This window comes from Centroberyx affinis, unplaced genomic scaffold (assembly GCF_046629955.1).
Source record: "Centroberyx affinis isolate AG114_WGS23_722 - 3 ecotype Tasmania unplaced genomic scaffold, CSIRO-AGI_Caff_v1 ptg002635l_1, whole genome shotgun sequence".
NCBI classification, from domain to species: domain Eukaryota; kingdom Metazoa; phylum Chordata; class Actinopteri; order Beryciformes; family Berycidae; genus Centroberyx; species Centroberyx affinis.
In genome coordinates, this window is record NW_027280828.1 from 113888 (window position 1) to 127036 (window position 13149).

A 13149-nucleotide genomic window follows, 5' to 3' on the forward strand; every position below is an offset into this window, starting at 1 on the left:
TGGTTCAGTTTCAACTGCTTGTAGCTTTGTGCGTCTGCTTGTGTGTGGGTGTGTGTGTGGGTGTGTGTGTGTGTCGTCAGTCTCCTCGTGTTCTCTTTGAGTGTTGAGTCATGGATGTGTTTTTGAGGCCAGCAGGAGGAAGTCTCTTGCCAGCTTGGTGAGGTAGAGGTCTAGATCCCTCAGAATGATGTAACCCTCCACGCGGCTGTCCCACAGCATCTGAGAGGGGGGCTGGTGGCTCAAGGGTGGCCCCTGGGATGCTGGCGGCACGGAGGGAGAGGTTGGGCTCACTCTGGAGCCGTTCACGTGATTCATCTGCAGAAGAAGGAGACAAAACAACATGTTATCGCACCAGCCTCGGTATCAGTTCCCCCATTGTGTTTGTGGTGGCAGAGGAAGAGCAGACGAAAATGTGTGTGGATTGCTGCAATGAGAATGAGAGAAAGTGTGGGTGTGTGTGTGTGTGTGTGTGTGTGTGTGTGTGTGTGTGTGTACGCACCTGTCTGTTGACTTGTCTCATGAGGTCCCTCAGGTCCAGCTGAATGTGCTCTATGCTCTGAGGTAAAGTGATGGCGGGCCGGAGCTCCTGCGCCGCCATCTGCTCCTTCTCTGCCTGCTCCAGCTGCTTCCTCTTCTGCTCCAGCATGTCCCAGTAGGTGTGCAGGTCCCAGGCAGCAGTACGTAGTCGTTCCCAGTCCTTGAATACACCACGAGAGACAACAGCATGGTCACATGACCAAAACGTAGCGCAAGCTCTCTCTAGGCTTGAAAGTTGTTAAAGGGGAATTCCACCCAAATTTTCTCAAGTTTTAGACCGTTATTCTGCAAGAGTAGACATTCTGATGATGTAAGTAGGTTTCATTTTTCTTTCCTATGAGCTAATCATTCAAAATACACAAAACAACTTGGGAAATGTTTACTCTTGTGGAATAACAACCTGATAGTGATGTAGAAGTGAAGTGGAATGCCATCTTAATACACAGGGCAGATACTAACCGTCAACTTTAGCCAGCTGTGGAAGTCTGTAGAAAGTACTGGCAGGGCCTTCAGCTGTCGACTTCTGTTTTCAAAATTCTTGTTTCCCAACTGCTGCTCCTTCTGAGAGATTAAAGATAATATAAATTAAAGAAAGGTATAGGGAATGGAAGGGGTTTTGATGAGGATAGAGCTCACATTAAGCTGGTCAGTCCAGCTACTAAGGGAGGAGGGAGGTCACTCACATATTTCTTGAGCAGATGCTGGACGCGCGCTCGGGTGAACCTGGTCAGGCGAAGGGAGTTGCTGTATTTGGCCCTCTGGAGGACTGGAGTGGAAGCACAGCACAGCGCCACACAGCTCAGGATGCAGCAAAGGGGAAAGAGAGCCCGCCACCAAACAGTCATCTGGAAGAGGGAGAGGATGAGTGCTGTAGGTGATATTGCGTACATAATGCTGTCTACAGTCCATAATCTTTTTATCATTGAAATCCATGTGTGCCATCACATGCTGTCACACTAAATCACTGCCATCAAAACAACTTGAGTTGGTAGGCTACTTTTCAGGTAAATCATCAAGGATGTGTCACTGCTGTATTCAAACACTGTAGGAATAAAGTGTTCCTGGTAAGTCCAGTGATTCAAACTCTACCTTTATGGGAACTTATGGCCAATTACCAAAATTAGCGTCCGACAGGAAGTCTATTGCTATTTCTGAGAGGAAGTCTTCCCCCACTTCCCCTCCACCCCGCATCCCCATGCATTTTTTCTTATGTAACCCATTCCAGTGTGGAAGGAAGCTTTTTTTTTATAATTATTATTTTCTCTTATTTAGCTTGAGGCCCTGCACCCCAACATGTCTGTGCAAGGTCCTGCCATCTATAGCAGAATCCCAATGTCCAGACAGCACATTATGGACTTTGATTGCAAATTAATTGAATTGCATCAGTGTTGTGGAAAGTCTGACTCTTTTTCTAGGGAACTGGCTCTCTCACACTAAGTAGAACAAAAAGCAAATCCTCATGTCTTCTGATGACCAGTGAACAAGAATCAAAAGAGTTGTTGGGTCAAAGCGTTTTTTTTTTTTCATAGTCATCATTATTCACTGAAAGCAACTTTGTGTCCAGTCTCATGCAGTGGTTACATCAAAATCAATAAAAAGCTATTGTAAATACTGTAAATCTGGACAGGATCTGACATAGAGAAACAGTGTCCCTTTTAACAAATCAACCTGTAATCCACATTAAGCAGCAGTAAGCAATAACAACCTGGGTAGCCTGTCTGTCACCAGGACTTTGCTTCAGATGTAACTTGGACACTAACTGGAGCCATCTTAAGGGTGAATAAAAGTGTTTTCTTCAAATTTTCCTATATTTTGTGCTCTGCCATAAACACACTGCACATTGGTTACAACTGTCACTTGATTACCTGCTGTTTATTTTTAGAATCATCTATTGTTTGCCTACCCAGATGCCCACCTGGTGATACAATGAATATTATGAATTTGAATTCCAGATGTATCCCAGCATAGCAAGCCTACAAATGCTCCAGCCATCAAACTCCTGTCCAAACAACCCACATGCTCAAGATGGACTTACCTTGTAGAAGTAGTTCACTCTGACTTGAGATGCTTTCATACTGTTCTGGAAGATCACTTACAGTATTTATATTTATCTTGTTCTCACTTTCAGTTTCTGCCTGGAGTTTTTCTCCTCTTCTCTCTCTCTCGCTCTCTCTCTCTCTCTCTCTCTCTCTCTCTCTGTTACAGCATGGACCAATATGATTCATGTATGTACATACTGAGGAAGTTCTAGCCAAATATAGTATTATAATCTGCTAAATTTACAAAGAAAATGTATGTGGTTGTAGTTGTCCGGGCATGTAGGACAGGAATATTAATAGAGGCAATTATTGAAATGTATAATACCATATAAGGCTTAATTAATAAATAGTGAAATATACACCTAGAGTTTACCTCCAGCAGCATTGATCCAAATGAATAGTGTAATGTATATATATATATATGTATATATATATATATATATAAACTCCCTGATACTTATACTAATGCAATACATAATACTTAATGAAATTTCTATTTCTATTCTATGCCACTGTAAAGTAAAATGATAGATAGATAGATAGATAGATAGATAGATAGATAGATAGATAGATAGTAGAAAACATTAAATATGAAACTTCTTTAATTCAAGAAGCGGGAGTTAAGACTTCACTGTGCATCTGTAGGGAATATACCAGTCTCATGATGTAGATGAGTAATGTCTGAATCAGTTACACTGAATCTGAGTCAAATTTACAGATTAACACACACGCAAAAAAAACCTGTTTTGTACGTTTTTTTTACCATGGGTTCCAATGAATCTGGAGTGCACTGAGGCACAGACAAGGCCTGGGTAAGCAGCCCATGATATAGAATAGAATTGCCAGTGAGGAATCGTAAATGTACGTTAGAGGTTTAGGGCCACGCATGAAACATTTATTTGAGGCCTGTGATTAATCTCAGAATTCTGAGATTCTGACTTTCATCTCAGAGTTCCGACTGTATTCTCAGAATTCTGACTTGAATCTCAGAGTTTATTCTGAAAGGGTACATTTTATTCATGTAAAAAAAAATGTCTTGCAGGTATTCTATTCCACTGTGTCCACACACATCTATTTTATTCCAGTATTGTAGTTTGAATTCAACTGAACTTCCCTTGCTCCCACAGGACGAATTCTCTTAGAACTAAACTTTGTGGTTTATAAAAGGTTAGGTGGATTATTGGAATCTGCTGTGGCTGCTGCCTCTGCTGCCATGCGGAGTCGTCCACATGAGGGGGGTGTCTGGCTTTGTTTGCCCTTTTGTGGGTTTGCTCTCTGTCCTGCTCTCTGCTTGGTGGACCTGAGCTGTGATGTATCTGTTTCCCACCATGCTGCCCACTTAAGATCTCTAACCTCCTTGCTCTACACTGATACATAACACACAAGACTGGTACTTCTCTGCTAGAGCAGACGGTGCAACAGCTGTCCTCATAATGCAGTAATGCAGTAAGTCTGCATGATCAGAAAACATGATCACTTTGAAGGAACGCTCTTGACAGCTATATGTTTATGTATGTACATTTGTGCTCAGTTAAGACTTAGAGGCCTACATAGCAAAATTCTTCTTCTACCCTTGTCTAAGCAAAGAGAAAAATGCTAAAAAGTCACTTTCCTGTCCGGTTATATTTTCAAAATGCTTTGGTTCCCCTCAGGGCTAAGAGAATATCTACAAAAAAAATGCAAAGCTGTTAGAGGGGGTGGTGAGTATTTGGAGGTGAATTCCCAACCAGGGGTGAATCCAATACACTGTGGGAAGTCACCCAATATTCAAAGGACTCAGAGATCTGATAATCTTGAAATTTGAAAACAAAAGCAAGACCAGGGCTGCATTTACTGATAAGAGAACTTGGAAGAAAATATTCCAAAAAATATTAAAAAAAAAAAAAAAAAAAGCCAAGCCAGCTTTTGGGTTTGGATTGGAATTAGTCTCAACACCTATCCTCTTAACCCATCAGTTGGATGTCATCATGTTAATATTCATAATTAAAAAATAATAATGTATTATCCAAATTTCTAAAATGTAGATTTTTTTACTTTTTTAATTTTTTCAATTGGTCTTTGGTCAGCATTGTGGTTTATTGCTTGTGCGGGAGACTCAGAAGTGAGAGAGATTGTGCAAATCTTCATTTTACTTTCAGTTGACAAACAACACAATATCCTACAGCTCATTTACTGTATAAAATACAAGGCTGCTGTTGTGTTTGATCTCTCTACTAAACAATAAGGAGGCAGAGTATCAGCTTTTGCTTTAGTCTGGACACACTGTGCATACAGAGCACACAGTGGAGGATCTGCCTACACTGTGAGAAAACAAGCCCCAGTGACAAAAGGTTCAGCTCTGTACCTAGTAAAAAGTATTCCCTGCAATTCAGGACCCTGCAGTGTTGTATACGTTACAGCTGCTAATACTGAACTTTGTAAGCTTCATTTTACATGTCGTAGATTTAAGTGTGATCTATCCTTGGATAGAAATTATACAGGCTCAATTGCCAGTGGCTGGCATTTTTCAGTCCACGCTAATGCAAAATTACCTTCATAGTGAGGAATTGAGTGATGGCTAACACTCCAACTCTGATCAATTGCAACATAAAGCTAGGATTCTCCACAATGTGCAGTGGCATGTGAGCCCTTCGCCTGGAGCAATTGCAATTAGTTGCAAGACGAGGGAAAATTGAAGTAAAATTCTAGAAAACTCTTTCAGAAACACCGAACAATTAGGAGTTTCAGCCTACCTGTTTTGTGGTGTGACAGTTTCGCTCTAGCGTTATGTCACCTGTTGGTCCTTGCTTGCCAGCAGGACGAGCTCACCAGTTTGTCCATACTGTAGCCTACTTCTGCAGATCTAAGGCCACAGGTTGGGAGGCAGAATTGTTCACAAAGGTTCAAAGGTTTAAAGGTATATGGAAAACTGGCAAACTGCTCTCTGATTTACAGTTTATTACTTGCTGGTTACAGTTAACCCACTGTGAACCCCAAGGCATTATAGCCCAATTATTGAAGAGAATGCTAATTTACAAATCTACCTCCAATTACCCTTTCCCCATAGCTTTCACATCATATATATCATATATATAGTTTTATGTAGGACAAAATCAAAGCACAATGAGAGGCCACACTTAAAATGATTTTGAAATATTAGGTAGCCTACCAAGAATTCAGGTCATGATAATGTTACCTTTTAAATAAGTTCAGCATTGGTACTACTGTTTTGAAACTATCTTGATTATAATGTTGATATAGAATACTATCCAAGTAAATGAAACATTACATTTTCAAATTTCTTTAACTGAGGTTGTGTGTTGCTATCAACTATTGTTTTCTCAAGCTATGCCTTACTTAAATATTTAAGGTTTTACCTCATGGTGAACTTAAATACATTTAATTCATTATTTGAAGCAACAGCACCTACACACTCACTCTGTGACTGCAGACACTGTGATTTACTGCAGTGCATCTCTATGGAGTACAGCTAACGGCAGCTGGTCAAAGCTCTCCTCTATATGCCTCTTTAAGTCAATATTTGGGAGACAGCTTAGCATAACACATACAGTACGTCAGGATTAACACCGACTGGTACAGACAAGATTTTTTTTTTAACAACTATCACAGTATTTTTGGGTCATTCTGCCTTGGCTGATGGCCAAATGGCACTTTTTTCAGATCTGGTGTATGATGTTTCAACATATGACATTAAAATGGCACCATAGGAATGAAATATCTAAATAAAAAATAAGACAACTGCATGCAAGATAAGTGCATGATCAGTGCAACTCATCAAGAAAACACCAGAATGAATCATTCTTCTTTATACTATCATCAATTGCTGATTCATTTCCATTTTTAATTTAAAAACAGACATCAAACATCAAAATTTGGGGTAAATCCATCGCATGTAGAAGCACTCAATACAGATTTCCAACATGGTCCTCGAGTAAGGAAATATATTGAATGTCTATTATTCTATCGTGGTCTTAAAGACATGCAGGATAAACAGGCAAATATAATTTTGGAATTTGCCCATCCTAATCCTTATTACCCCATCATGTTATATCCCATATCCAGGACTTTTCTGACCTTAACGTCTGTGTAAGCAGTGAGTATAGTTGGAGTTTCTTTGTTTTTCACATTCCAAATGTGCTGTGGAAAGTGGCATAAGCATGTAGCAATGTATACATTGGGTTCACTCAAATATAATCACTTTAAAACTACAAAACATTTCAGTTTATACAATAAAATGCCCACTTTTTGCAATTACTCATATGAATTTTCTATTCACAAAGCAACTGCACTTTTTTGAACTTGTGGATGTGGATACAAAGTATTTTTCATACTATAGAGTTAGTTATATAGTTATATAAATTAATTACTACCCTACTGAAAGAATAATTCACAATAAGTAAGTTGAATGAAGAAAACTCCTCTTCATTCATGAAATATGTATTCCACACATACATGAAGAAATGAGAACTTAAGAAAGCAAATAGATAGTAAACTGCGGGTCAGTGGGTGAGCCAAGGTTCATAAACAGATTGACACTTCCTCTTCAGACAAAACAGAAATGTGCTGAGTTCTGGAAGTGTGACGATGCGGTTTGCAGAAGGGGAAGGGGAGCATAAGAGTCACGTCGCGGTACCCCTTTCACACAAGAAGAAGGGCTTCCCTCATTTTCATAACCTCCTCCCCCCTATTCCCTTCATACACCGACTCTAAATTTCCCGTCTGACACATACAAATACTCTCATTCTATTTTCGCTCTCATTCATTTTTGGTTTCAAGGATCCCCTTCAGTTTTGTTATGTATTTCCTTCCCATTTAAAGAAATTTTCTTTTTTTTTTTTTTAAACAAACTGCATTTTCTGCTACACTCTAATGTGAAACTAAATGCTATCATTCGGTTTATGATCCATAAAATATCTTTTAAGTGTATGATATTGTTCTGAATAATGGCCACTGGTCCATTTTCACAGATGGGGATTAAAGGGGTAGACCATGGTTTTAAGTAGCCTAAAAAGGACTTGCAGAGTTCAATCTAAACAATGCAATGCAAAGTCAATGGGCTTGACAGCAATAGCTTTGAAAAATATAATCACAATGCAGATAAATGATACATAACAAATATATCTTGAAAGGGAAAACATTTCAGAAGGATCACACTCTGATTTTTCTAAACCACAAATAGCTGAGGTGTGACAACATCCATTTTCAGTCTTCCCTGGGTGTTTTTATCCAAAGGAGCTGTCTTGGAAAAACGCTGCAGCTTCTTGGCTTTCTAATTTTCACCCAAATGCAGTGTGTGTTGCTGTTGCCTAAGATACAAGCTGAATTTTTGCTATTGACAAAGTTGCAACAGTCCTTTGGTTTGAACGTAATAGGGCCTTTTAGATTCCAAAGGAGAACCTGCTTGTTGACCAAATATGGGCCAACAAACAAAAACCACAAGGAGTTTAAAATTAGGGTAAAGATCTGCAAGTGTTATCTGAAGTTGGGTAAGATGCATGGTTAATTAGCAACTGAATAATACAAAAAATGCCTTTATGTACACATAAAATGTTTTCTCATTGTTTGCCATCAATTTATTTGGACCAAACTATACAAATGTGAAGATTCTGATCTTTAGACGAACAATAATTTTCCTCAAAGACCTAAATACTCTTGTTTTCATAATCCACCACTGGGATACAAGGGAACATGTGCAGTAGATAAGATGCGTAAAAGTTTGATTGACCGCAGTAATGACAGAGGGAATGACAGGTCAAAAGAGATGCAGCACATACAGAGATAAGCAAGTTACCGCTATGCATGTCACGTATCCTACAGGACATATGGAGCTGTTTGCTTGAAAGCGCAAAACATTGACAAGACAGGAACACATTGATGTGAAGATCAAACTATTCTTGCGGCTCTCTGGGCCGTGGTAAACAGAGAGCAGCTGTCGTAACATATTCCTGATCTGGCTTGTACAGTTGACCCAGTGTAAACACCACAGGCCTTCTATTTAGCTTGGATCAATTTTGCAAAAGAAACCCACTGAGCAATTTTACGTTGATTAGACGTTTAAAACACGTCTAAATGGCCATAGCCGTCTAGGCTAAATTAAGTTTAAATGGGGTTGAAAAGTGAAAATTTATTAGCTGTCTATACATAGACAGTATTATCCTGGACTATATGAGAGCTACGCATAGACGCAATGTTGAAATTACTTCTTGTGCTGAGATAATTATCTTGTAGGCTAGTCTACAGCACTTCTCTGGTGCATATTTTTGGTATTTACAGATGTTTATTCATTGTAATAATGTATTTACTGCTTGGTCTAAAATAGGTCTATACATAGCCGTAATGATCCTGGGCTATATGAGAGCTAAAGCATAGACACGACGTTGAAATCACGTCTTTTGCTCAGTGGGAAGGGTCAGGGTTTTTAGAGGCCTGCCTGATTCATCATTAACCAAGACTCTTCAGTCCATTAGACAGCTTCATAAAAACAGCTTCATGGTGTGATTCTGAAAGAAATGCTTTAGTTCTCCATTGAATTCCATGGCATTCTACACTGGCAACTCCTGCCAATCTATCAAAAACTTTCGGAGCTATTGGTTTGTGATTTCTCAATATGATGAGTCAGCAATTTGTCCTGTCATTTCTCAAACAAGCGTCCCTAGTGTTTTTTTATGGTTGTATGCTGCACTTGTTATTATGCACTATATGATAATAAGAGTCTCCCTGTCTCTGCTCTCTCCCTGTGATTTGTTGTAATTTATAGTATAGGCCCTTGGCCATGTCACCATTGTAAATAGGAGGCGGTTCTCAATTGCCACCTGGTTAAATAAAGGTAAAACTAATAACTTAACTCTATTTACTCTACTAGAATCTTGATTATCCCCCATAATCATCCCCACTTGCCCCCTTGCTTATGGATCATATTCCACACTGAAAAGTGCATTGGATAGTTCATAGCAGACAGAGATACACATTGCATTAAAGCATTTGAGGACAATGACACAATCAGAAAAGGCCAAATTGATTATAATAATACTGTGTGGGTTACCACTTGCTAAGAAATAACAAGAGTGTTTATGCAGGTGCTTGGTGTTTGGAGTCCAGGAGATTCTGCATGGAGTCGGCATGTCTGACCGTCCTGGTTAGTTTTACGCAATACCTCTTGACTGCACAAATACACACCCTATAAAAGCAGCACTAAATCCACTGAAAGCTAGATGCGCTTAGGGTTTTGTTTGCCATCTCGGATTTGTAGTCTCTGTTTGTGACTCCCTCTGCTCAAGAAAAATGTATGCAGCTGTCATGCTCTTCGTCTCTATGTGTCTGACTGCCACCACCCTTGCAGACCACCACCAGCCTTGCCGTAAGAATGCTTAGTCTGATCATTTATTTAGTACATGTTTCTGATATTTAATTATGTATTACCTATCTGTTAGGTTGGTTTGTTACTAACCAAACACTGTATTCTGTTAGATGACTAGTTTTCCTATTTGAGACTACAGCAAAAAGCCTTAGTTACCTTATTATGTCTAATCTCTGTGTTTTTGGTATTACCATGTGTATTTAGCTATGAAAAACCCTCTAACTGATATTGTTGTCTTTCAGATTCACCCAATATGACAGGACACATGTCAGTGGTGAGTTTCCCCAAATTGTCAAACAAAACCAATACACCTTCTGGTACTTTTTATGCCACCAGGATTGGAACTTTTTTTCTGATGTTTTTGTTTTTTTTTCTCGATAAAATTAAACCCTCTCTCTTTCTCTCTCAATTTATGTTTTCAATGAAACCAGCTGAATCTAAAGGGTGAACTGAAAGCCAACGGTGTATACACTTATGATTCTCTGGCCAAGAAACTACGATTCAGATCAAATGAGACTGAAGGCTATAACACTTCACTGACTCTGGATGTGCTGATGTTTTTTGAAGAGGTAACAGTGAATTGTCACTTAAAAAAAAAAAAAAATATATATATATATATATATATGTCACATTTCAAGCTGAGCCAAGTCATTTTGCACCTCTGTGTTTTGAATCAGTGCTGTTGTGTCACTGTTCCATCTGGCAGGGGGTATTCTACGAGATCGACAGCAAAAACCAGAGCTGTGAGAAGAAATCTCTGCAATCAGTCCACAACCCTCTGGAAATCCCCTCCGATGCCAAGTTCTTGAGTACGATAACTATAGGGAGCGTATCCATTGAAGGGGAAGGACTGAAGGTCAATGTATGGATGGGGACAGTGCCAGAAACAAAGGGTGAGATAGACACTATAAAAAATAACAGGCCTGCACTTGGATTTTTTCAGACCAAGTTATAGAAAGTGTACACTGATGGCATTCTGAAGTCTGTGTCTGTCTGTTTTTTTCAGCACATTACTCTATTTCATCAACCATGGGATGCTTGCCTGTGAGCGCTCTCTTCTTCCTTGATTCAACAACAGTCCTGTTCAGGTTGGTGATTTCCTGAGCCACCTAGAGCAGTTAACACATCAGGGATAGTGTTTTTTTTTCTTTTTGGAACTTTCCAATATGATGGCTGCCGCAAAACATTCCCTCTAAGAGACACAGGTGGTGGTGACCAGGGTTGGGGTCAGTTCATGAATGAATTGATCAATTCCAATTCAGCTGAGGAATTGGAATTTGAAAAAAACTACAGGAAAAAGAATTGGAATTGTTTTGCAATTTCAATAAGTTGAATTCAATGAAATTCTGTGAAATTCCATGTTTTTGTTTTTCTTACCACATATCTGAGATTACGCATATTATTAATACTGAATATCATAAAATGTTAAAGGAACCTTTCAGGTGGTATTTGATGCAGAACATATAATCGTAATACACACATGATTGAATGTATTTGATTTGTTTAACTGTCTTTTATTTGTTTCATAATTTTGGTTTATAATGTTTAATAAGTCAAGACAGCCTCTCTTAGAAGTGGAATTTAATGGAATTTAATGGAATTCAATTCTGTTTCCTGTCATTCCAATTCAATTCACATTCTGTTTCCTTAGAGCAGGGTGACATTCCAATTCCAATTCCAACTCCAGGAACTGAATTGCAATTTACGATGCATTCTCAATTCAGTTCATGAAAGGCCCCAACCCCGGTGGTGACTGTCCTCTGTGTGTGAACAAAACGTCCATGTAATTTTTTGTGTCACTTTTTCTCACAGCAACTTGCAGGTTGAAACCGAGATCAAGGACCCGGACCTCCTCACCCTGCCTTCCTTTTGCGAGGGAGAGCCTCTGGAGGAGACGCCTGAAGGGACAGTAAACAGTTTCACCAATCTGTTCATCTAGAAGGAGCCTCGCCGACAGAGAAAATCCAACCCCTTATCCAAGTGTGGCCAGCCAAAACTCTAGACATTTCTCTCCTTCTCGTGTGTGACTCGAGTGTTTTGCATGATACCTGCACTGCATCATATTCTGACCTTGTTTGATCTTCCACTCCCCTATGAACAGATGGCTTTGAATGGGTCATAGGCTACATTTTGATGTAAATGAAGGAGACATGACATGGATTATAGAATTAGTCATAATTACTAACAACAGTTGGCGGCTTTTCAAGTTGGTACTGCTTACAAAACATGTAAGATATAATTAATGGAACAATAAAATGTTAAAGCTGTTGAAGGTGTACTTTGACTTTGTACTTAGCCTATGTCAGCTCATCATGATTGGTGAGATAATTGGCCTGATGATGTTCATGAAACATTAACAGGAAAATATAATTAGTCATTCCAATGATCTTGCACAGTTGAGTTTGAATTTGTAAATGTGTCCAAGTTTCACCATAAGCTAGAAACAAGAGCCACACATTTCAGAGCTGATCCACTGATGCTGAATGGGAGACTGACGACACCATACCAGTGCCCAGTGTGACTTTACCTGTTAACACTACAATGAGCGCTATGAATCCACACCTGGATACTAATACGAGTCCTTATGGGTGAAGCAGCTCCATTTTTTTTGCCTGGATCACATCACAGAAGAAGGATCTCTGGTTTCTAGCTTTGGGAAAGAGTGTGAAGAGTTCTGTTCCATAATAAAAATTAAATCGTCAAATGATTGATAGCACAAAGGTGATGATGCCCTTTCAAGGGCTAGTAGGTAATTTAAGCCCTTTGTCGTGTTCAAATCATATAATTTATTTGCCTTACATCATAGGGATGTAGCAGAGGGTGAACCTAAACTCTGATGACACACCTTTTGATTTGTGAGAGTTCACCCACATTTTTAAATTGACATAAACCTTTAAGATGTAAATTTGTAGTATAGCCTACATCATTGTAAAGAGCCTCAAACTGATGTAGTTACATGAGGATAGGCTCTTAAAAGGGGAAAAATGGTTTCCTAATAGTATGGGCCAATTGATTTATGTTTGGTTGTTTGCCTCATGACATAATCTCAGTCAGCACCTTTTTATTAAGCACAACACTGCATTGATGTAACATACACTAAGTGGATAAAACATTACGGTGACCTGTTCTTTCTATAAAATAGGCTGACTGCTGCATTGATTTCACTGATTAGTTACAATTCCTTACAAAGATTTGTGGTCATTTCAGGGTGATAAT

The 13149-nt window shown here is 39.1% G+C and overlaps 2 protein-coding genes across 2 annotated transcripts; one reads left to right on the plus strand and one right to left on the minus strand.

Moving 5' to 3' along the window:
- Positions 1-108: 108 nt before the first annotated feature.
- LOC139657124 (interleukin-27 subunit alpha) lies at positions 109-1382 on the minus strand. Its single transcript, XM_071534844.1, has 4 exons — positions 1221-1382; positions 997-1098; positions 500-697; positions 109-315 (listed from the first exon to the last, which is right to left on the minus strand). Exons 1-4 carry the CDS (start codon positions 1380-1382, stop codon positions 109-111), a joined length of 669 nt encoding a protein of 222 aa, XP_071390945.1.
- An 8421-nt stretch (positions 1383-9803) lies between these two features.
- On the plus strand, positions 9804-12175 carry epd (ependymin). Its single transcript, XM_071534927.1, has 6 exons — positions 9804-9933; positions 10176-10207; positions 10365-10502; positions 10640-10826; positions 10940-11021; positions 11746-12175. The coding sequence occupies exons 1-6, from the start codon at positions 9858-9860 to the stop codon at positions 11870-11872; spliced, it is 642 nt and encodes a 213-aa protein (XP_071391028.1). The 5' UTR covers positions 9804-9857; the 3' UTR covers positions 11873-12175.
- The last annotated feature ends 974 nt before the right edge of the window (positions 12176-13149 follow it).

Bases quoted from the DNA above. Each gene is read 5' to 3' on its own strand.
- epd (XM_071534927.1), top strand. From the start codon at position 9,858: ATGTATGCAGCTGTCATGCTCTTCGTCTCTATGTGTCTGACTGCCACC. The intron at 10,503-10,639 runs GTAACAGTGAAT...TCCATCTGGCAG, and splicing joins TGCTGATGTTTTTTGAAGAG to GGGGTATTCTACGAGATCGA. The intron at 10,827-10,939 runs GTGAGATAGACA...TGTTTTTTTCAG, and splicing joins GACAGTGCCAGAAACAAAGG to CACATTACTCTATTTCATCA.
- LOC139657124 (XM_071534844.1), bottom strand. From the start codon at position 1,382: ATGACTGTTTGGTGGCGGGCTCTCTTTCCCCTTTGCTGCATCCTGAGC. The intron at 1,099-1,220 runs GTGAGTGACCTC...TTAATCTCTCAG, and splicing joins AGCATCTGCTCAAGAAATAT to AAGGAGCAGCAGTTGGGAAA. The intron at 316-499 runs GTGCGTACACAC...CTTCTTCTGCAG, and splicing joins TGAGACAAGTCAACAGACAG to ATGAATCACGTGAACGGCTC.